Source organism: Phyllobates terribilis, unplaced genomic scaffold (genome assembly GCF_046119375.1).
Source record: "Phyllobates terribilis strain yellow unplaced genomic scaffold, ASM4611937v1 Scaffold_11__3_contigs__length_659146591, whole genome shotgun sequence".
NCBI classification, from domain to species: Eukaryota; Metazoa; Chordata; class Amphibia; order Anura; family Dendrobatidae; genus Phyllobates; species Phyllobates terribilis.
Genome location: NW_027362771.1, coordinates 616,538,799 through 616,564,740, shown reverse-complemented (window position 1 = coordinate 616,564,740; position 25,942 = coordinate 616,538,799). Strand labels below are relative to the sequence as shown.

General features: G+C 50.1%; 1 protein-coding gene across 3 annotated transcripts in view; it reads left to right on the top strand.

Moving 5' to 3' along the window:
- The window catches only part of LOC141167133 (dnaJ homolog subfamily C member 18-like), a 92,864-nt gene continuing 66,922 nt past the window's right edge, over positions 1-25,942 (top strand). Inside the window, exons 1-3 of one of the 3 annotated variants that reach the window (XM_073654514.1) lie at positions 1-16; positions 15,472-15,669; positions 18,102-18,178. In XM_073654514.1, the coding sequence (XP_073510615.1) occupies positions 15,564-15,669; positions 18,102-18,178 (183 nt within the window). In that variant the 5' untranslated portion in view covers positions 1-16; positions 15,472-15,563. Of the gene's footprint in view, positions 17-15,471; positions 15,670-18,098; positions 18,179-25,942 lie in introns of those variants that run through there. The other 2 variants (XM_073654513.1, XM_073654517.1) reach the window with 2 other exon arrangements.

The following is a 25,942-nucleotide window of genomic DNA, read 5'->3' as shown; positions in this document are numbered from 1 at the left end:
TGCAGACAATCAGCAGGTAGGGAACGTGCTGCAGATAGCAAAGCTTTCAAAACTAAAAGCGTTATTAACCTGCAGATGTGGGGCTAATCCGCGGGGTAATAACGTGCTGAACCTGTCCGGCACTTAGAGGAATGAGCTTTATTCCTCCCGGCAGTGTTGGTTGTCCAGTCACGGGGCGGCGCCGGCGCAGGTTCAGTCACCACTCTGTGTATAGGGAACAGCGGATGTAATCGCGCCCCTGGCACTGACTGACAGCCGGCTCATCATTAGGGCTGTCAGTCAGAACACTATTAACCTGCGGATTAGCCCCATAGAGTGTTTTCACGTGACAGGTTCCCTTTAAGTAAAATGCAAAGTGAATGAACGAAAAATAAAGATAAAACAAATCAATATTTGGTGACATCACTATGTCTTCAGAATAGCAACAAAAACATCACTCTATCATCAGTATCTGGTGACTGCCCGTCGCCTCCATCATCAGTATCTGGTGACCGACCATCAACTCCATCATCATTATCTGATGACCGACCATCAACTCCATCATCAGTATCTGGTGACCACACGTCGCCTCCATCATCAGTATCTGGTGACCACACGTCGCCTCCATCATCAGTATCTGCTGAGCTCCCTTCATCTCCATCATCAGTGTCTGCGGAGCGCGTGTCACCTCCATCATCAGTATCTGGTGACTGCACGTCGCCTCCATCATCAGTATCTGGTGAGCGCCTGTCACCTTCATCATCAGTATCTGGTGACCACCCGTCGCCTCCATCATCAGTATCTGGTGACCGCCCGTCACCTCCATCATCAGTATCTGGTGACCGCCCGTCGCCTCCATCATCAGTATTTGATGACTGCCCATCGCCTCCATCATTAGTATCTGGTGACCATCCGTCACCTCCATCACTTCTTCTCATCCCTTGTACACAGGTTATGAAGGATCTCGGCAGATTTTCCCAAACATCTTGCAGCACTGAGCCCAGATCTTCTGTGTATGAGGCTTGTGCGGATCCTTCTGCGTCTTTATGTGATCTCAGACAGACGGGATGAGGTGAGATCAGGGCTTTTTGGGGGCAGATCATCACTTCCAGGACTCCTCATTATTAATGACATTGGCTGGATGTTTGAGGCCATTGTTCTGCTGTAGAAGAATACATTTGGGGCCAATCAGACACATCCTTGGTGGTGTTGCATGGTGGATAAACAAATGGACACCGTTGAGGACTGTAGATGCAGTGGTCGGTAGCAGCAGAAGACACATCACGTTTACTTCCCTTCAAAATCAGAAGGTGTCCAGCAGTGCCATCAACTCAGAAGTGGCAGAAACCAGTGAAATTCAGCTGCACCCATCTACTGTTTAGAGTCTGGCCAGAAGTGGTCTTCATGGAAGAATTGCGGACAAAAAAAAATTTCCACATAGAAACAAGTCCAAGGAAAAAAAAAGAAAACTGTACAGAAAAATGGCAACAGGTGGTCAGGACTAATGAGTCAAAATGGAAAATATCTGGCTACAACAGAAGACAGTTTGTCCCCAGAAGGGCTGGAGAGCGGCACCATGATAAGTGTCTAAAGACAACAGTGAAGCATGGTGGAGGGTCCTGCAAGTTTGGGGCTGCATTTCAGAAAATGGGATTTGGTCAGGATTAATGGTGTCCTCATTGCTGAGAAAATACCGACAGATACTTATTTATTCTGCAGCAGGACCACAAACACACAGCCAAGGTCATTAAGAACTTTCTGTGTAAAGAACGAAGTGTCATGAACGTTATGATAAGGCCCCACGGAGCCCTGATCCTGACATGATCAAGTCTGTCTGCTACACACCTGCTCTGCGTATCCTTGGTTCCGCTTTCTTCCCTTGAGGCCGCTGCCCACTATTGTGCTCCACATTGGGATTTGGGATATTTCCTCCTTATCTTCTGCTTCTAAAGGAGGATCCACACTCGGAATAAAGGCACACAACATTGCATTTTCTTTATTTGCCCTTTCAGCAAAGTCTACAGGAGCAACTTTTTTGAGGCCCTTGCGCCATCGACGACGAGTGGGGGACTTTCTCACCTCGTCTAGCTCCTCCTGACTGAACTCTTTCTACTTTCGTAGTGTCACAGTCAGCTATGGGGTCTGTGTCACTCCTCATGGTGTTGTGGACCAACAAGTCACCTTCCACTTTGACGTCAACCCCTTCTACTGGAGCTACCCCTTTATCAACGGTCAAATTGTCATTTTTAGGCGGTACCAACCCACAACCAGTAACCAATTTTGGTTTTCTATACTCCACGCTCTTTTGAAATTCCGCCCCCTTTTGAGACCCCGCCTCCTTCTGGACACCCACCCCCGTAGGGGGATTTTTTTTTAAAAAAAACACGCGATAGTCTTAGGACCCAGTTCACAACATCTCTTACCACCTCCCAGGGCACTCTGGGACAATACCGGCGCCCCAGGAGAACTCACAGAATGGTCCGCTGCCGCCATTCTATACGGTGCCAACAGCTCCTGCCGTTCCTGCACCATGTCCTGTTGCTGTAATTTTAACAGGTACCTTAACCGCTCAGCAGCTTCAGTCTCATCTGCTCTCCCCGGAAAATTTTTGTGGCCCCACCAAGCCACAGCAAACCAAGTTTGAGTGCGACGACAATTTTCGTAACGCCGCCGAGTTACAGCCTGATGTTTTAATCTTCATGACTCCGCCGAGCCACAGCAAGATGCTTGCATCCACATTCGTCATCCTGTGCCGTTACCCCTAGCAACCAAGCTGCAGCTGCCCGCATTCTCCAACCACATGTAAGGTAGCGGTATTCATCATGCTGAGGGCACTCGCTTCACCGGGTCAATTAAAGCAAAATGCAACGTTTTCGGGTAATATGTAGTCCAGCAGTTTATTACACCTCATAAACTGTTTATAACATAGTCCATCTCAGTGGCTCGCAGGAATGTTACGCATGTATCCTAGAGCCTTTTCAGTGGCAGCTATGCCCGCTAGGCTTCAAATACAGGCTACTGGTATCTCAAACACAGGGATCCAGCCTTTACCTTCCAGGCTAGTAAAATACCACACAGGGACCAGGCCTCTTGCCTTCCAAGGCTACTGATATCTCAAACACAGGGATCCTGCCTCTGCCATTCAAGGTTCACCAGGCCTCTCTCTCCCTCTCTGTTTCAAAACCACCAGGATTTATAATATCCTTCTATGCACACATGACCTGTGATGATGTCACAGTCATGTGATCAGTCACCTGAGGGGGAGGTAAATGGTCAGCCAGAACACACCCCCTGGACATTTTAGCAATGCAGCAAGCCGCTGCATTACAAGCTGTAAAACTCTGGATGTGACTAGTGATTGTCCAAGTCCTCCTTTCTACACGTGTCCACTGGCCACCTGCACCAACACCCGGTGCCTGCGTGGCCACCCGAACCTCCAGCTTTGGGGATCCACCTCATCAGGTGAGTCTAACACTGTCTGAGCTTAAATGAAGTGACAGATGGATCTGCACAAGTCTCATCCATAGAAGAACTGTGGTCAGTTCTCCAAGATGTTGGGAAGAAACTCCTGCCGCGTTCCTTCAATAAATGTGTACAAGTACCGAGAAGACCTAATGAAAGTAAAGGGCAGGCACCAAATATGGATGGGATTTCGATTTCTCTTTTTTTCATTAACTTTGCATTCTTAATTATTTGATACAAATAATCTATTAAAGGGAGTCTGAGACCCCCAAAAGGCACTAAACTATCCATTTAGGTATGTATGCGACTTAGGCCCTATAAAAATCATTCTTGTAGTATACAGTCATGGCGAAAAGTATTGAGAATGAGACAAATAGTAATTTTTCCAAAGTTTACTGCTTCATTTTTTGTAATGGCAATTTGCATATACTCCTGAATGTCAAAGAGTGATCAACTTAACAGCAATTACTGTACTTGCAAAGTCAATATTTGCCCAGAAAATGAACTTTAACCCCCAAAACAGATTTCAACATCATTGCAGTCCTGCCTTAAAAGGAGCAGCTAACATCGTTTTAGTGATTGATCCATTAACACAGGTGTGGGTGTTGATGAGGACAGGGCTGGCGATCAATCAGTCATGATTAAGTAAGAATGACATCACTGGAAACTTTAAAAGGAGGCTGGCTCGTGGTATCATTGTTTCTCTTCAGTTAACCATGGTTATCTCTAAAGAAACACGTGCAGCCATCATTGCACTGCACAAAAATGGCCTAACAGGGAAGAGTATCGCAGCTACAAAGATTGCACCTCAGTCAACAATCTATCGCATCAAGAACTTCAAGGAGAGAGCTTCCATTGTTGTCAAAAAGGCTCCAGGGCGCCCAAGAAAGACCAGCAAGCGCCAGGACCGTATCTTAAAACTGTTTCAGCTGCGGTATCGGACTACCAGCAGTGCCGAGCTTGCTCAGGAATGGCAGCAGGCTGGTGTGAGTGCTTCTGCACGCACTGTGAGGCGGAGACTCTTTGAGCAAGGGCTGGTTTCAAGGAGGGCAGCAAAGAAGCCACTTCTCTCCAGAAAAAACATCAGGGACCGACTGATATTCTGCAAAAGGTACAGGGAGTGGACTGCTGAGGACTGGGGCAAAGTCATTTTCTCTGATGAATCCCCTTTTCGATTGTTTGGGACATCTAGAAAACAGCTTATTCGGAGAAGAAGAGGTGAGCGCTACCACCAGTCTTGTCTCATGCCAACTGTAAAGCATCCTGAAACCATTCCTGTGTGGGGTTGCTTCTCAGCCAAGGGAATCGGCTCACTCACAGTCTTGCCTAAAAACACAGCCATAAATAAAGAATGGTACCAGAATGTCCTCCAAGAGCAACTTCTCCCAACCGTCCAAGAGCAGTTTGGCGCCCAACAATGCCTTTTCCAGCATGATGGAGCACCTTGCCATAAAGCAAAGGTGATAACTAAATGGCTCATGGAACAAAACATAGAGATTTTGGGTCTATGGCCTGGAAACTCCCCAGATTTTAATCCCATTGAGAATTTGTGGTCAATCATCAAGAGACGGGTGAACAAACAAAAACCAACAAATTCTGGCAAAATGCAAGCATTGATTATGCAAGAATGGACTGCTATCAGTCAGGATTTGGTCCAAAAGTTGATTGAGAGCATGCCAGGGAGAACTACAGAGGTCTTGAAGAAGAAGGGGCAACACTGCAAATATTGACTTGCTGCATTAACTCATTCTAACTGTCAATATAACCTATTGGTCCTCATAATATGATTGCAATTATATTTCTGTATGTGATAGAAACATCAGACAAACACTAATAAAAACCAGAGGCCAGCAGATCATGGGAAAATAGAATTTTGGTGTCATTCTCAAAACTTTTGGCCATGAATGTATATAGCTTTTAGTGGTTTAGTTGGCATAAAAAACTATATATTTCGTGCAAATGAGGGGGCTTCAGTGCAGCTTTGGAGTGGACAAAAAAAAGGGCTCAGTTCACTACTACGCCCCTCAATTTGTGTACTGAACAGTCATGCCTCGATTGGTAGCCACACTCACATACTGTCATTGCTCGCTCCTGTCTGCAGTACAGAACTGAGCGGCAGCTGCAGGCAGGAGCGAGTGAGGATGATGACAATGTGAGTGCGGCTACAGAGTACGTGTGGACAAGCAGAGTCGGTGATTGAGGTCAGCACTGTCAATCAGCGCCTCTGCACCTCCGGACAAGCAGTGCACCTCCGCACAGACAGACACTTCACCTCCACACAGACACCGCACCTCTACCGAGACACTGCACCTCCGCAAACTCGCCACCTCCGCACAGACACTGCACCTCCGCACAGACACCACACAGACACTGCACCTCCGAACAGACACTGCACCTCTGCACAGACACTGCACCTCCGAACAGACACTGCACCTCTGCACAGACACTGCACCTCCGAACAGACACTGCACCTCTGCACAGACACTGCACCTCCGCACAGACACTGCACCTCTGCACAGACACTGCACCTCCGCAAACTCACCACCTCCGCACAGACACTGCACCTCCGCACAGACACCACACAGACACTGCACCTCCGAACAGACACTGCACCTCTGCAGAGACACTGCACCTCCGCACAGACACTGCACCTCCGCGCAGACAGACACTTCACCTCCACACAGACACCGCACCTCTGCCGAGACACTGCACCTCCGCAGACTCGCCACCTCCGCACAGACACTGCACCTCCGCACAGACACCACACAGACACTGCACCTCCGAACAGACACTGCACCTCTGCACAGACACTGCACCTCCGAACAGACACTGCACCTCTGCACAGACACTGCACCTCCGAACAGACACTGCACCTCTGCACAGACACTGCACCTCCGCACAGACACTGCACCTCTGCACAGACACTGCACCTCCGCAAACTCACCACCTCCGCACAGACACTGCACCTCCGCACAGACACCACACAGACACTGCACCTCCGAACAGACACCGCACCTCTGCCGAGACACTGCACCTCCGCAGACTCGCCACCTCCGCACAGACACTGCACCTCTGCACAGACACTGCACCTCGGCACAGACACTGCACCTCCGCACAGACACTGCACCTCCGCACAGACACTGCACCTCTGCAGAGACACTGCACCTCCGCAGACTCGCCACCTCCGCACAGACACTGCACCTCCGCACAGACACTGCACCTCCGCACAGACACTGCACCTCTGCAGAGACACTGCACCTCCGCAGACTCGCCACCTCCGCACAGACACTGCACCTCCACACAGACACTGCACCTCCGCACAGACACTGCACCTCCGCACAGACACTGCACCTCTGCAGAGACACTGCACCTCCACACAGACACTGCACCTCCGCAGACTCGCCACCTCCGCACAGACACTGCACCTCCGCACAGACACTGCACCTCTGCACAGACACTGCACCTCTGCACAGACACTGCACCTCCGAACAGACACTGCACCTCCGCACAGACACTGCACCTCTGCACAGACACTGCACCTCCGCACAGACACTGCACCTCCACACAGACACTGCACCTCCGAACAGACACTGCACCTCCGAACAGACACTGCACCTCCGAACAGACACTGCACCTCTGCACAGACACTGCACCTCCGCACAGACACAGCACCTCCGCACAGACACTGCACCTCCGCACAGACACTGCACCTCTGCAGAGACACTGCACCTCCACACAGACACTGCACCTCCGCAGACTCGCCACCTCCGCACAGACACTGCACCTCCGCACAGACACTGCACCTCTGCACAGACACTGCACCTCTGCACAGACACTGCACCTCCGAACAGACACTGCACCTCCGCACAGACACTGCACCTCTGCACAGACACTGCACCTCCGCACAGACACTGCACCTCCACACAGACACTGCACCTCTGCACAGACACTGCACCTCCGAACAGACACTGCACCTCCGAACAGACACTGCACCTCCGAACAGACACTGCACCTCTGCACAGACACTGCACCTCCGCACAGACACAGCACCTCCGCACAGACACTGCACCTCCGCACAGACACTGCACCTCTGCAGAGACACTGCACCTCCGCACAGACACAGCACCTCCGCACAGACACTGCACCTCCGCACAGACACTGCACCTCTGCACAGACACTGCACCTCTGCAGAGACACTGCACCTCTGCACAGACACTGCACCTCTGCACAGACACTGCACCTCCGCACAGACACTGCACCTCTGCACAGACACTGCACCTCTGCAGAGACACTGCACCTCTGCACAGACACTGCACCTCCGCACAGACACAGCACCTCCGCACAGACACTGCACCTCCGTACAGACACTGCACCTCCGCACAGACACTGCACCGCTAATGCAGGTGTCAGAATGAACGCGCAGAGTCACAAAATGAGGGCAGTCAAATAGCTATAAATAACAATTTATATATGTATATACTGTATATTAAACAAAGCTGACAGGGATTGTAACAGGGGCTAGTAATGAGAACAATAACAAATACTTATGAAATAGCAATAAAATCCTTCTCTAAAATACTGTATCGAGCCCAAATATGGGATTAATCACTGAAGTCCATCGGTTCTGCAGATGGCCGTAGCGGGGGTCTCCGGTTATTCCCGCTAGGCCTTTAAGTCTTTTTCTGACATGTCCCACCTCACCCGTCCCCCTCCCAACCTGATTCCCTAAACCCGATTGTTCCCGGTACTGTGAGGGAGCGGTTGAAGTGACCGCCCGGCTCAGTGATGACGCTCGTCGGCTTCTGCTCTCCGGCACGACTCGTTTCTATCCTCTCTTTGTCCTGTCAGTCGCGGCGGTTTACCACGTCGTGGGTAGGAGGGTCTTGTACATTTCCTTAATGTCGTATCCAAGTCCCGATCCTCTTCCGTAACCGTGACACCCGAGGGACCGCTGCGCTGAATCCCGCGCTTGTTCACCGGCAGCCACCCATCTTGCCTTACGGGTCTCTCACCCCGGTCACTCTCGCTGGTTCCTTCAGCACGTCCGGCCTGCGTCACGTCTCTCCCTGTATCTGGCGCTGAAATCACCCCAGGCACTGCGCACTCCACCGTTACATTTTGAAATTCTCTGCTGGTGGTCACCTGACCGGGTCCAGCGTCCAAACTTGAAATGCTCACCAGATGGCGCTCTGTCTCCTTATTACATACATCTCGCACTGATTCTCTGACTTTTCTCCTTCTATTACATACCTAAGCACAGACACCACACCTCCGCACAGACACCACACCTCCGCAGACTCTGCACCTCCGCAGACTCTGCACCTCCACACAGACACCGCACCTCCGCACAGACACCACACCTCCGCAGACTCTGCACCTCCACACAGACACCGCACCTCCGCAGACTCTGCACCTCCGCAGACTCTGCACCTCCACACAGACACCACACCTCCGCAGACTCAGCACCTCCACACAGACACCGCACCTCCGCACAGACACCACACCTCCGCAGACTCTGCACCTCCACACAGACACCACACCTCCGCAGACTCAGCACCTCCACACAGACACCGCACCTCCGCACAGACACCACACCTCCGCAGACTCTGCACCTCCGCACAGACACCGCACCTCCGCAGACTCTGCACCTCCACACAGACACCACACCTCCGCACAGACACCACACCTCCGCACAGACACCACACCTCCGCACAGACACCACACCTCCGCAGACTCAGCACCTCCACACAGACACCGCACCTCCGCACAGACACCACACCTCCGCAGACTCTGCACCTCCGCAGACTCTGCACCTCCACACAGACACCACACCTCCGCAGACTCAGCACCTCCGCACAGACACCGCACCTCTGCACTGACACCACACCTCCGCAGATTCTGCACCTCCGCAGACTCTGCACCTCCACACAGACACCGCACCTCCGCACAGACACCACACCTCCGCAGACTCTGCACCTCCGCAGACTCTGCACCTCCACACAGACACTGCACCTCCGCAGACTCAGCACCTCTGCACAGACACCGCACCTCCGCACAGACACCACACCTCCGCAGACTCTGCACCTCCACACAGACACCACACCTCCGCACAGACACACCTCCGCAGACTCTGCACCTCCACACAGACACCACACCTCCGCACAGACACCACACCTCCGCAGACTCTGCACCTCCACACAGACACCGCACCTCCGCACAGACACCACACCTCCGCAGATTCTGCACCTCCGCAGACTCTGCACCTCCACACAGACACCGCACCTCCGCACAGACACCACACCTCCGCAGACTCAGCACCACCACACAGACACCGCACCTCCGCACAGACACACCTCCGCACAGACACCACACCTCCGCAGACTCTGCACCTCTGCAGACTCTGCACCTCCACACAGACACCGCACCTCCGCACAGACACCACACCTCCGCAGACTCTGCACCTCCACACAGACACCACACCTCCGCACAGACACACCTCCGCAGACTCTGCACCTCCACACAGACACCACACCTCCGCACAGACACCACACCTCCGCAGACTCTGCACCTCCACACAGACACCGCACCTCCGCACAGACACCACACCTCCGCAGATTCTGCACCTCCGCAGACTCTGCACCTCCACACAGACACCGCACCTCCGCACAGACACCACACCTCCGCAGACTCAGCACCACCACACAGACACCGCACCTCCGCACAGACACACCTCCGCACAGACACCACACCTCCGCAGACTCTGCACCTCTGCAGACTCTGCACCTCCACACAGACACCACACCTCCGCACAGACACCACACCTCCGCAGACTCAGCACCTCCACACAGACACCGCACCTCCGCACAGACACCACACCTCCGCAGACTCTGCACCTCCACACAGACACCACACCTCCGCAGACTCAGCACCTCCACACAGACATCGCACCTCCGCACAGACACCACGACTCCGCAGACTCTGCACCTCCGCAGACTCTGCACCTCCGCACAGACACCGCACCTCCACAGACTCTGCACCTCCACACAGACACCACACCTCCGCACAGACACCGCACCTCCGCACAGACACCACACCTCCGCAGACTCTGCACCTCCGCAGACTCTGCACCTCCACACAGACACCGCACCTCCGCACAGACACCACACCTCCGCAGACTCTGCACCTCCACACAGACACCACACCTCCGCAGACTCAGCACCTCCACACAGACATCGCACCTCCGCACAGACACCACGACTCCGCAGACTCTGCACCTCCGCAGACTCAGCACCTCCGCACAGACACCGCACCTCTGCACTGACACCACACCTCCGCAGATTCTGCACCTCCGCAGACTCTGCACCTCCACACAGACACCGCACCTCCGCACAGACACCACACCTCCGCAGACTCTGCACCTCCGCAGACTCTGCACCTCCACACAGACACTGCACCTCCGCAGACTCAGCACCTCTGCACAGACACCGCACCTCCGCACAGACACCACACCTCCGCAGACTCTGCACCTCCACACAGACACCACACCTCCGCACAGACACACCTCCGCAGACTCTGCACCTCCACACAGACACCACACCTCCGCACAGACACCACACCTCCGCAGACTCTGCACCTCCACACAGACACCGCACCTCCGCACAGACACCACACCTCCGCAGATTCTGCACCTCCGCAGACTCTGCACCTCCACACAGACACCGCACCTCCGCACAGACACCACACCTCCGCAGACTCAGCACCACCACACAGACACCGCACCTCCGCACAGACACACCTCCGCACAGACACCACACCTCCGCAGACTCTGCACCTCTGCAGACTCTGCACCTCCACACAGACACCACACCTCCGCACAGACACCACACCTCCGCAGACTCAGCACCTCCACACAGACACCGCACCTCCGCAGACTCTGCACCTCCAAACAGACACCGCACCTCCGCACAGACACCACACCTCCGCAGACTCAGCACCTCCACACAGACACCGCACCTCCGCACAGACACCACACCTCCGCAGACTCTGCACCTCCACACAGACACCACACCTCCGCAGACTCAGCACCTCCACACAGACATCGCACCTCCGCACAGACACCACGACTCCGCAGACTCTGCACCTCCGCAGACTCTGCACCTCCGCACAGACACCGCACCTCCACAGACTCTGCACCTCCACACAGACACCACACCTCCGCACAGACACCACACCTCCGCACAGACACCACACCTCCGCAGACTCAGCACCTCCACACAGACACCGCACCTCCGCACAGACACCACACCTCCGCAGACTCTGCACCTCCGCAGACTCTGCACCTCCACACAGACACCGCACCTCCGCACAGACACCACACCTCCGCAGACTCTGCACCTCCACACAGACACCACACCTCCGCAGACTCAGCACCTCCACACAGACATCGCACCTCCGCACAGACACCACGACTCCGCAGACTCTGCACCTCCGCAGACTCTGCACCTCCACACAGACACCGCACCTCCGCACAGACACCACACCTCCGCAGACTCTGCACCTCCGCAGACTCTGCACCTCCGCACAGACACCGCACCTCCACAGACTCTGCACCTCCACACAGACACCACACCTCCGCACAGACACCACACCTCCGCACAGACACCACACCTCCGCAGACTCAGCACCTCCACACAGACACCGCACCTCCGCACAGACACCACACCTCCGCAGACTCTGCACCTCCGCAGACTCTGCACCTCCACACAGACACCACACCTCCGCAGACTCAGCACCTCCGCACAGACACCGCACCTCTGCACTGACACCACACCTCCGCAGATTCTGCACCTCCGCAGACTCTGCACCTCCACACAGACACCGCACCTCCGCACAGACACCACACCTCCGCAGACTCTGCACCTCCGCAGACTCTGCACCTCCACACAGACACTGCACCTCCGCAGACTCAGCACCTCTGCACAGACACCGCACCTCCGCACAGACACCACACCTCCGCAGACTCTGCACCTCCACACAGACACCACACCTCCGCATAGACACACCTCCGCAGACTCTGCACCTCCACACAGACACCACACCTCCGCACAGACACCACACCTCCGCAGACTCTGCACCTCCACACAGACACCGCACCTCCGCACAGACACCACACCTCCGCAGATTCTGCACCTCCGCAGACTCTGCACCTCCACACAGACACCGCACCTCCGCACAGACACCACACCTCCGCAGACTCAGCACCACCACACAGACACCGCACCTCCGCACAGACACACCTCCGCAGACTCTGCACCTCTGCAGACTCTGCACCTCCACACAGACACCACACCTCCGCACAGACACCACACCTCCGCAGACTCAGCACCTCCACACAGACACCGCACCTCCGCAGACTCTGCACCTCCAAACAGACACCGCACCTCCGCACAGACACCACACCTCCGCACAGACAGACACTGCACCTCCGCAGACAGACACTGCACCACTGCAGAGACACTGCACCTCTGCACAGACACCACACTTCCACACAGACAACGCACCTCTGCACAGACAAAGCACCTCCGCACAGACACCACACCTCCGCAGACTATGCACCTACGCACAGACACTGCACCTCCGCACAGACACTGCACCTCCGCACAGACACCGCACCTCCGCACAGACACCGCACCTCCGCACAGACACTGCACCTCCGCACAGAAAGACACTGCACCTCCGCACAGACACCACACCTCTGCACAGACAGACACTGCACCTCGGCAGAGACACTGCACCTCCGCACAGACACCGCACCTCCGCACAGACACCGCACCTCCGCACAGACACCGCACCTCCGCACAGACACTGCACCTCCGCACAGACACCGCACCTCCGCACAGACACCGCACCTCCGCACAGACACCGCACCTCCGCACAGACACTGCACCTCCACACAGACACCGCACCTCCACACAGACACTGCAGTTGCTCTCAAAGTCTCATTCTATTTTTTAAAGCATTCTTACTTTTTTTTTTACACCTGACTAAAACTTTTTTCACAGTGCTGTATTCACCCCACCAAATATCATAGTGTAGTTATAACAAGTACCAGCCATACTGTTCTGTACCCCAAGTGTCAGCATCATTATTCTGTACCCCGAGTGTCAGCATCATTATCCTTTACCCCGAGTGTCAGCGTCATTATTCTGTACCCCGTGTCATTATCCTGTACCCCGAGTGTCAGCGTCATTATCCTGTACCCCGAGTGTCATTATCCTGTACCCCGAGTGTCAGTGTCATTATCCTGTACCCCGAGTGTCAGTGTCATTATCCTGTACGCTGAGTGTCAGTGTCATTATCCTGTACCCCGAGTGTCAGCGTCATTATCCTGTACCCCGAGTGTCAGTGTCATTATTCTGTACCCCGTGTCATTATCCTGTACCCCGAGTGTCAGCGTCATTATCCTGTACCCCGAGTGTCATTATCCTGTACCCCGAGTGTCATTATCCTGTACCCTGAGTGTCAGCGTCATTATACTGTACCCCGAGTGTCAGCGTCATTATCCTGTACCCCGAGTGTCAGCATCATTATCCTGTAGCCCGAGTGTCATTATCCTGTACCCCGAGTGTCATTATCCTGTACCCCGAGCGTCAGTGTCATTATCCTGTACCCCGAGCGTCAGTGTCATTATCCTGTACCCCGAGCGTCAGTGTCATTATCCTGTACCCCAGTGTCAGCGTCATTATCCGGTATCTAGAGTATCAGTGTCATTATCCCATAGCCCGAGTGTCAGCGTCATTATCCTGTACCCCGAGTGTCATTATCCTGTACCTCGAGTGTCATTATCCTGTACCCTGAGTGTCAGCGTCATTATACTGTACCCCGAGTGTCAGCATCATTATCATGTACCCCGAGTGTCAGCATCATTATCCTGTAGCCCGAGTGTCATTATCCTGTACCCCGAGTGTCATTATCCTGTACCCCGAGCATCAGTGTCATTATCCTGTACCCCGAGCGTCAGTGTCATTATCCTATACCCCAGTGTCAGCGTCATTATCCCGTATCTAGAGTATCAGTGTCATTATCCTGTACCCCGAGTGAGTGTCAGCGTCATTATCCTGTACCCCGAGTGTCATTATCCTGTACCCCGAGTGTCAGTGTCATTATCCTGTACCCCGAGTGAGTGTCAGCATCATTATCCTGTACCCCGAGTGTCAGCATCATTATCCCGTATCTAGAGTATCAGTGTCATTATCCTGTACCCCAGTGTCAGTGTCATTATCCTGTACCCCGAGTGTCATTATCCTGTACCCCGAGCATCAGTGTCATTATCCTGTACCCCGAGCGTCAGTGTCATTATCCTATAACCCAGTGTCAGCGTCATTATCCCGTATCTAGAGTATCAGTGTCATTATCCTGTACCCCGAGTGTCAGTGTCATTATCCTGTACCCCGAGTGTCATTATCCTGTACCCCGAGTGTCAGTGTCATTATCCTGTACCCCGAGTGAGTGTCAGCGTCATTATCCTGTACCCCGAGTGTCAGTGTCATTATCCTGTACCCCGAGTGTCAGTGTCATTATCCTGTACCCTGAGTGTCAGTGTCATTATCCTGCACCCTGAGTGTCAGTGTTATTATCCTGTACCCCGAGTGTCAGTGTCATTATCCTGTACCCCGAGTGTCAGTGTCATTATCCTGTACCCCGAGTGAGTGTCAGCGTCATTATCCTGTACCCCGAGTGTCAGCATCATTATCCCGTACCCAGAGTGTCAGCGTCATTATCCTGCACCCCGAGTGTCATTGTCCTGTACCCCGAGCGAGTGTCAGCGTCATTATCCCGTACCCCGAGTGTCAGCGTCATTTCACTGCACTCCAATGTCAGCCAGTCTAGCTGTATAAATGAGAAGTGACAAAGGTCTTTCCCTGGCTGAGGACACCTCCGTCACCAGCCACCTTTAGAGCTGACCCATCACTATTGCTGCTGTGCTCCTGTGTAAACTGATATAAGCGGTGAAGGTTCATTTCTTATCAGTCTCAGTAGATTGTGAAACTGTGACCTGACGGCAGCAGAATCCGGATATCCAACCATTGCAGTATGGACGGTCCACCGCGCTGGAGGTAACCATGCCGTGTGCAGCCCCCATGGACACGAGCTGCCCCAAGGTCTTCCGTCTGCTTATCCCACTGACTGTGATATTCCTCTTTCTATACCTGAGCTCCGTGAAGCTTCGTAAGTAGTCAACAGACACATAAATAATGGTGGGCGGGCATGGGATCCATTGTGTATGAAAGGTCTCGTTATCTAGGTATAGACATAAGATGGCACCGTGCCACCCATATTACTCTGAAGTAAGGGACTCTTTGAGGAATGAGAGGTTTCTTCGGTTCTTGGTTGAACTCAGCCTCTAACATCAGCCTAAGTCTCTTCAACCAAACTTGTCCTTGTGGGTCATTTTTCAAAGACTCTTTTTGAGGATTTACCCAAAATTGGAAGAGACATCAAGACCCGTGGCAGAACAGATCAGGTGGGTTACCCATTTCTTTGTAACCCTCTTCCGGAAATGACTACTTGGCATTGTCCACGTGAAGCTCATGATGGTGGGTGATTGCTCAATCATCAAACCATCATCTTTGAAGCTCCATTCTTGGCTGGAGGTCCTTCCAGAGATGGTTTGCAGTTGGTTTCATCAATTCGCGGCTAAATTAATAATTAAATTAGGGTCGAAACCCTACAGAATTTGGCCAAAGCCAAAGAGCCAAGGGTAAACCAAGGTTGTAGTGAAATATACGATTATTAAACCTATAAAGAAAGACCACACATACCACAAGACATAACTTGATTATTGACCTATAAAAGCTTTTACAACATGTAGGTGGAGACGTCTTATAAATATCAGTAAAAAAAATGAGAGGTTCTGTTTACATTAATCCAATGATTCGAAATATATCTAAAAATGGCTCCAAAATGCCGAAATTGATGTAGTGATTTTAGAAAAATAAATTCTGGGCCAATAGTATCATTTAAATAGGAGAGGACACAAGATAAACGGGACCTATAGAAACCTCCAAAAATCCTGAAAATCAATTTTTAGTAGAGAAAACTCACAAAAACACAATATAAATGCCATAATAAAGTACCTGCATAATAAGTATAGAGGAAATTCCACACAATAATAATGAATGAGGGTCGCAGACAGAGCTCAAAAGGAGGAGACACGGAGGGGTACAAGGGTGTGAAGGTGAAAAGATTGCATAACCTTCAATTATATAACATGGACACTGCGCGTAGTCAACGGAGACGTATACGCAATTATGTACGATACATTAGGGGTTCAATACAATATATAATGAAAAAAGGGGTAAGAAAAAGTAAAAGGCACAATCAATATTGATATAAAAACATATACAAAATATCCAGACAAATCCTTGCTAGAGTATAGGTTCCAACATAAGCAATCCACATGCTGCATGCGATGTAGAAACTAAGAGGTTGAAACACCTTACCCATGTCCCAGGGTGTACTCCACAATACCCCAACGCACGTTTCACGTGGGCTTCTTGAGGGGTTGGGGCTTTACCCCCAGAAGAAGCCCATGCGAAACATATGTGGGTAAGATGTTTCTACATAGCATGCAGCATGTGGATTGCTTATGTTTATATCACTATAATTAGATGCATCATTGCAGGTGTATACACATACATATAACATCATGCTAAACACATGCTTTCCTAATTCTAGGGATTTGTCTGGATACATTTTGTATGTGTTTTCTGCGTTTTCTCAAAAAAAATAAATAGATTTTTAGGGACTTTTGGAGGTCGTGACATTTCAGTTTCCATAGGTCACAATTGATAAAATGTTACAGGACAAATAAAATAGATATATAATAGTACAATAGGAGGAATAGGACTTCCCTAAATTTAGCAAATGTCCGTAATATATAAATTACATTCTGCAATACCAGTGTCACCACTAACAAGTGCTTCGTGCATAAAATGGTAATCCATAAAGTTATTTGGATTGATAATGAACATAAATATAACACTACATGCAAATATCCAATAAAGGTGCAATAATAAGTATGCAAAAAGGGCCTGCAAAGTGCAAAAGGAGTGCTAGATATAATATTCTGCATGCTATGACATAGATGAGCATGTAATGGATGAACCCTTCATGATGCATCCACCATCCACGTGACAGACCACACACGCACAAAAGATAAGAAACAGTAAACATAATAAGACTGAATCAAACAAACCACATCACCTCAAATGTTGGCGCCCGACGCGCGTTTCACCATTGCTTCATCAGGGGGCAGATACTACCCTAAAATTAAGGTTGGAAATAGCAGGAGAGGAAAAAAGTGTAGCTCTACCAAGACAAAACTTAATTGACTATTTGAGTCTGTATTCTTCACTTTGATCCACTTCACTGCTCATTTCTGTAGAAACGTATTGTCTGTAGGCTTGAATTGATAGCTGGAGTCCAGATATTTTTCGGCACAGGGGCTCTTTACGATGTCTATGTCTGCTGCGGGTAATTTTTTGGTCATACAGTGAATGTATGTGTCTATACAGGAGAGTGATTATTTGTTTTGCAAACTTATACAATGTTGTAAATGGAGAAGATATCTTAAAAGATTTTACCCATGACTATAGCAGATCCAGCCCTCCACGAGTGCATGAAAGACGGGAAACCCTGTGTGCAGTTAGCGGATGACGTCATACAGGACGTGAAAGTAAGTACATAACTCACGTGCACTCACCACACTACTGCAAAGTCCCGGAATAACCTGGGCACTAGCAATATTCAATTGTCCTCTTTGATATACAGCCAAAAGTTCTGAGACGGACACAAATCTTGGTTTTCACACATTTTGCTGCTTCAGTCTTTTTTGATTTTTTAGTCGAATGTTTCTATGTTTCAGAACTTTTTTTCACTTTTGTTGACAAATCCACAAAGTTTACCGGCATACAAAGCCTCGATATTCCCGGCAGCGCTGTCCCTTATTCTCCAGACTTCTGCCCTTCTCCCGGTAGCTGGACATCGGCTTCTGGGCAGATCCTGACTGATTATTGCCCATTCTCATCTCATCAGTGCTCGGAGTTTATCATAATTTCTGTGTTTTTGTTTGTCCTCCCGCTTTTAGAGGATTAACAAGAGGTTGTGAATAGAATTGAGATCGGTGGAGTTTCCTGACCCTGGCCCCAAAATGTTTTGTCCATTGAGCCATTTAGCGCTCACTTTTGCCTTGTGATATGGTCTCCATCATGCTGGTAAAAGCATCATCATCACATTGCTTTTGGATGATGGAAAATGTTGCTCTTGAAGGATGTTTAGATCCCATTCTTTATTCATGGCCATGTTCTTAAGTAAAATTATGAGTGAGCCCCCTCCATAGATGAGGCGCCCCCAGACATGAATGTTGTCAGGAGGCTTTACTGTTGAAAGGACACAGGACTGACAGTAACGTAATCTTTTCTTCTCTGGGCAATCATTCTTCCAAATGTCCCAAGTAGCTTCATCAGAAAGAATAACTTTACCCCAGTCTTCTGCAATGCAATACCTGTACTTCCCACGGAACGTCAGTCTGTCTATGAAGTCTTTTTTGGACAGAACTGACTTATTTGCTGCCCTTCTTTACACCAAGTCAGCCCCAAAATCCTCTACCTCACTGTGCGTGCAGATGCCTGCTGCCATTCCTGAGCAAGCTCAGCACTGGTGTTGAACTGATCCCGTAGCTGGTCCTGACACTAGCCAGACGTTCTTGGGTGCCCTGTAGCCTTCTTCACTATTCACAACAATTGAACCTCTCACTTTCAAGTTCTTCATGATCCAATAAATGGCTGAGTTAGGGGCAATCTTACCACCAGCAATGTCCTTGCCTGTAAAGCCCTTTGGATGCAAAGCAATGACGACCGCACGTGTTTCGTTGTAGGTAGCCATGGTTAACAGAAGAAGACAATGATTTCAAGCATCAGCCTCTTTTAAACAAGTTTGTGTATCACAGTGATATCAGCTGCCTTGTCCTTGTAAATGATTTCTCCTGAGCTAATGAGAAGACCACTGAAATGGTCTGAGCAGATCATTTTGTGACAGGAATGACATTTAGTGGAAATGGGGAGGAAAGGAATGACTTTTCAATTGTTTGTAATTCATCTGATTACTTATCTTTTACAGTCTAGAGTTAAAGCAAATCACCACTATAAAAACTGAAAAAGCAAGCTTAGCGAAAACCAAACTTTTTGCCAGTCTCTAAACTTTTGGCCACGACCATAGCTGAGAAGGCCCCTATTGAAAAACAGCTGACTCTGTGATCAGTGATTATTTCAAATAAGGTTCCTCTAATCTCATACAGTTGTCGGAGCTAGAGGTAGTGACACATGGACCATGCTGGCATAATCTGGGCATCTCCTGTATATAATTACATATGTACAGCTGGTATAACCTGGGCATCTCCTGTATATACTGTTATGGCCGAAAGTGTTGGCACCCTTGAAATTGTTCCAGAAAATGAAGTATTTTTCTCAGTTAATTATTGCATTACACATGTTTATTTCCTTTGTGTGTTTTGGAATAATACAAAAACAATAGAAAAGAAGGTAAATTGGACATAATTTCACACAAAACTCCAAAAATGGGTCAGGCAAAATAGTTGGCAACCTCAACTTAATATTTGGTTGCACACCCTTTGGAATAAATGACTGCAATCAATCGCTTCCTATAACCATCAACAAGCTTCTTACATAGTTACATAGTTACGGTACATAGTTTATAAGGCCGAAAAAAGACAAGCGTCCATCCAGTTCAGCCTTTTTCTTGTGCACTGCAGCTATTCCGCAGCGTTGATCCAGGGGAAGGCAAAAAAAAATAAAATACATGCGGTATAGGCCAATTTACATCATTGAGGAAAAATTAACTTCCTGACACCAATCTGGCAGTCAGATTAAATCCCTGGATTAATTAACTATCACTAAGCATAAGATGTAATTTTATTGTTCTCAAGAAAGGCGCTCTTACACCCCTCAGTTAGAATTTTGGACGACTCTTCTTACAAGCTGCTCCAGGTCTCTCATATCTGAAGGCGCCTTCTCCCAACAGCAATTTTAAGATCTCTCCACAGGTGTTCAATGGTATTTAGATCCGGACTTATTGGTGCCACTTCAGAACTCTCCGGCGCTTTGTTTTGATCCATTTCTGGGGGCTTCATAAAGTATGTTTGGGGTCAATGTACTGCTGGAAGACCCATGACTTAGAATGCAAACCCATCTTTCTGACACTGAACACTACATTGCCACTCAAAATCCTTTGGTAATCTTCAAATTTCAAGATGACTTGCACACGGTCAAGGCACTCAGTGCCAGAGGCAGCAAAACAACCTCAAAACATCTTTGAACCTCCACCATATCTGACTGTAGGTACTGTGTTCTTTTCTTTGTAGGCCTCATTCTGTTTTCTATAAAACAGTTGAATGATGTGCTTTACCAAAAAGCTCAATCTTGGTCTCATCTCTCCACAAGACGCTTTCCCAGAAGGATTTTGGCTACTCATGTACATTTTGGGAAACTGCAGTTAAGCTTTTTTTATGTCTCTGTGTCAGCAGTGGGGTCCTCCCGGGTCTCCTGCCAGAGCGTTTCATTTCATTCACATGTGGATGGATAGTTTTTTCTGACACTGATGCACCCTTAGCCTGCAGGACAGCTTTAATTTCTTTGGACCTTGATTGGGGCTGCTTATCCACTTTCCGGACTATCCTATGTTGCAACCATTCATCAATTTTTCTCTGCCGTCCACTTCCACAGAGATTAGCTACAGTGCCATGGGTTGTAAACTTCTTGATTATGTTGCACAACGTGGACAAAGGAAAATGAAGATCTCTAGAGATGGACTTGTAACCTTGAGATTGTTCAACAATTTTGGTTCTCAAGTCCTCAGACAGTTCTCTTCTCTTTCTGTTCTCCATGCTTAGTGTGGCACTTACAGACACACCATATAAAGACTGAGTTAACTGCTCCCTTTTTTATCTGGTTTCAGGTGTGATTTTCATATTGCTCACACCTGTTACTTGTCACAGGCAAGTGTGAATGAGCATCACATTGTTGAAACAAAGTTGTTTACTCTCAATTTTGGAAAGGGACAACAATTTTGTTCCGCCCATTTTTGAAGTTTTGTTTGAAATTATGTCCAATTTGCCTTTTTTTCTGTTCTTTTTTGTGTTGTTCCAATACAGAAAGGAAATAAACATGTGTATAACAAAACATGTGTAACTGCAATAATTTTCTGGGAGAAATATTTCATTTTCTGGAACAATTTGGAGGGTTGACTGTAAAACACAGGGGGCCTCCCACACACCAACTGTGCGCACACCATGACTGAAATGCAGTGGCGTACTGCCAATGGAGGCAGGCCACGCGACTGGCCGCCCCACATTCAACTGTATTAGCAAATGCCGATACAGATGAAAGCAATGATGGAGGAGAGAGGATCATGTAACACACCCTCTCCAATCATTCCCCTTCTGCGTCTGACGCAGCGGGCACAATGGCGTCACTTCATCGCGCTCCATGCTGTGTCAGATGGTGGAGCTGCTGATTTGAGGAGACACGCAGCAGAGACCGAAGCAGCGGGGAAACGAGGAGAGGTGAGTATTGTATTTTTTTTTTTTTTTAAATCAGTGAGTACGTGGTGCCCATAATACTGGAGGACTGTGGGTGTATTTTACCCTATGGGAGGCTGCATTATACTCTGTGGAGGGCAATGGGGAGTGTATTTTACTCTGTGGAGGACCATGGGGAGCCTATTATATTCTGTGGAAGATCATGGGAAGCCTATCATACTGTATGCAAACAATTATACAGTGTGAAGATTTGTGTGGCGTTCATCATACTGTTTGGAGGGCTGTGTAGTGGCCATTATATAGTGTGGGGCCATTATACGGCATCCAGGGCTGTGTGGGGGTCACAGTTGGGGGATCATACTGTGTTGGGGTCACCATACTTTGCCTTGGGAGTTGAGGTGGGGTACAGTACTGTCATTATGACGCGCCCCCTGGGCCAGTGCTGTTTGGGGGATACCCGGAGCCGGATCAGATGGGGGTTGTAGTCTCCGAGTGGCGGCGACCCGGTCCGTGCCCAGGGTGTCAAGCTCAGTGTGTGGCAGTCTTGATAGATGTTATTGATGTTCATAGTGTCGACTACGCCACCCGTTGATTTGCGGTCAAAAGGCCGCCGCTGCAGAAGGGTCCGCTGAGGCTGGTGGTATGTGTGCAGCTGTGGTAGTATAACCCCCAACGGGAGGGGTATAGCCTCAGGGGGTCAGATGTAGAGGATGGTGGTAGTGGTGGTGCAGTGTGGATGGCAAGAAGACTCAGAGTCGGGCTGTGCAGTTCAGGGGTTTTTACTTACGGGTGTTCTTATGGTCACTCTGGCCTGAAGCGACCACCCGAGCCGTGCTGCGTCCACCAGGTCCTGGACTCGGCCAACCCCCAAGCAATTCTGGAGCGTGGTCCTGAGCTCCTGTCTGACTTTCCCTCTCTTCTGGCCGTTCTCACTAGGGATCCACTTATGTCCGGCTCCCTCGGGTCTCTTGGTGGGTACACCTCTTCTGGGTTCCCTGACCCTATACTTGGTATGCTTTCCTAGTGGATTTAGTTAGGGTCGTGGCAGATCTTGCCCACGACCTCCGGTTCCTGGCTAAGGTGTGCTTTTCTCTCTGCCAGCTTGGGATCCGGTACCCTGGGTGCCAACCCTTCACCCTGCTGTTTGTATTCTGGGGTCTTGGGGTTCCTTCTTCTTCTCTCTGGGTCCTTCTGACTCCTCTCTCTCTCTCAGACTTGGCCTAAGATGGTGCCCACCTTATATACTCCCTCTATGTGTGAGCTCAGGTGACCAGCACCCAATGAGCTCCTAGCCTTACCCAGACTGCTCCCCCTATCTGCCCCTACACTACTGGGATGTTCCACCCCCCTCCCACTCCAGCCAGGGACAGACACTATCTGTCCCCCGGAAATGGGATGTATGTAGTGTATGCAGCTATCTGAGCTCAGTTCCACACTCCATCCTTACCCGGGAGTGGAATACCACACCTCTGGCTTGAGGTGTAATACCCCTGTAGCAGCCGAGTCCTCAGGGTGCTACAATTATACTGCGCATGTGGAGTAACTCACCATGGGGGTATCATACTGTGTTTGGGGGGCACTTTTGTTGGCATAATACTTTATAGGGGCAATGAAGGAGGAATCTAGGACTTCAGCAAGAGGACAAATACTATGTAAAGGCTGGAAAGTTGTGAGATCTGCTCCTCTGTGACCCTGACAAATATTATTTTTTCTAAATTTTTCTTTTAAGGAAGGGGGGGCCCCAATTAGAACTTCTGCTCTGGGGCCCCATGATTTCTATGTATGCCCCTGCTGGGGTGTACAACTAAGGTAGTTTGCATTAAAGGGTTCTTTGATGAAAACAAGTTATCACCGATCCACAGGTTAGATAACTTATTGATCGGAGCACTGGAAATCGCACCGATCAGAAGAATGGGGAACTTTTATCCCTGACAGGACACTTATCCCCATTTTAAAATAGAGCTGCAGGTGGGATGTCTGACCGCAGCCCCATTCATCCTCTTTGGGGGCTTCAAGAAAGTGCAGCCCCTTAGGGAATGAATGGACCAATGGTCAAGTCGTACATGCCTCTCCACGCTAACAGAGATAAAAGTTGCACATTCTGCAGATCGGCCGGGTCCCAGCAGTCGGACCCCCACCAATCAATAACGTATCAGTCATCTTTCTCCTCTGATTGTTCCACTTCTGTCTTTGACTTACAAATACTGAACTTGTGAACGTGGCCAAAGGAGAACACGTCACCACTTCAGCATTTATCACCCACTCCTGGTGTTGGCTTACAAATACTTATGTAGAATACTGACCAAATACTCAACGTGTGAACATGGCCTTAAGATAAATGATTACCGTACTGGTTTTCACCGTAGAACACCTGTAAGTGGATATTTGCTACTGTGTAATGGTCACAGGACAGGGAGGGGTTAAACATCCAAGTATTTCATCTCTATTTGACCCCCATACTGTAATTATGTCACCCCTTTATTTAATGTCCCCATCCTATGCCCCCATGTTGCCCCATCCTGGACCCTTATGTCCACTTTAATAAGGCTTCTATCCTGGCCCCTTTATTTCAGTGTCCTCATCCTGGGCCCCTTTATTTCATAGTGTCCCCATCCTGGGCCCCTTTATTTAATAGTGTTCCCATCCTGAGCCCCTTTATTTAATAGTATCCCCATCCTGGGCTCCTTTATTTCATAGTGTCCCCATCCTGGACCCCTTTATTTCATAGTGTCCCCATCCTGGGCCCCTTTATTTCATAGTGTCCCCATCCTGGGCCCCTTTATTTCATAGTGTCCCCATCCTGGGCCCCTTTATCTCATAGTGTCCCCATCCTGGGCCCCTTTATTTCAGTGTCCCCATCCTGGGCCTCTTTATTTCATAGTGTCCTCATCCTGGGCCTCTTTATTTCATAGTGTCCTCATCCTGGGCCCCTTTATTTCATAGTGTCCCCATCCTGGGCCCCTTTATTTCATAGTGTCCCCATCCTGGGCCCCTTTATTTCATAGTGTCCCCATCCTGGGCCCCTTTATTTCATAGCGTCCCCATCCTGGGCCCCTTTATTTCATAGCGTCCCCATCCTGGGCCCCTTTATTTCATAGCGTCCCCATCCTGTGCCCCTTTATTTCATAGCGTCCCCATCCTGTGCCCCTTTATTTAATAGTGTTCCCATCCTGGGCCCCTTTATTTCATAGTGTCCCCAACCTGGGCCCCTTTATTTCATAGTGTCCCCATCCTGGGCCCCTTTATTTCATAGCGTCCCGATCCTGGGCCCCTTTATTTCATAGCGTCCCCATCCTGGGCCCCTTTATTTCATAGTGTCCCCATCCTGGGCCCCTTTATTTCATAGTGTCCCCATCCTGGGCCCCTTTATTTCATAGCGTCCCCATCCTATGCCCCCATGTTGCCCCATCCTGGACCCTTATGTCCACTTTAATAAGGCTTCTATCCTGGGCCCCTTTATTTCAGTGTCACCATCCTGGGCACCTTTATTTCATAGTGTCCCCATCCTGGGCCCCTTTATTTCATAGTGTCCCCATCCTGGGCCCCTTTATTTAATAGTGTTCCCATCCTGGGCCCCTTTATTTAATAGTATCCCCATCCTGGGCCCCTTTATTTCATAGTGTCCCCATCCTGGGCCCCTTTATTTCATAGTGTCCCCATCCTGGGCCCCTTTATTTCATAGTGTCCCCATCCTGGGCCCCTTTATTTCAGTGTCCCCATCCTGGGCCTCTTTATTTCATAGTGTCCCCATCCTGGGCCTCTTTATTTCATAGTGTCCTCATCCTGGGCCTCTTTATTTCATAGTGTCCTCATCCTGGGCCCCTTTATTTCATAGTGTCCCCATCCTGGGCCCCTTTATTTCATAGTGTCCCCATCCTGGGCCCC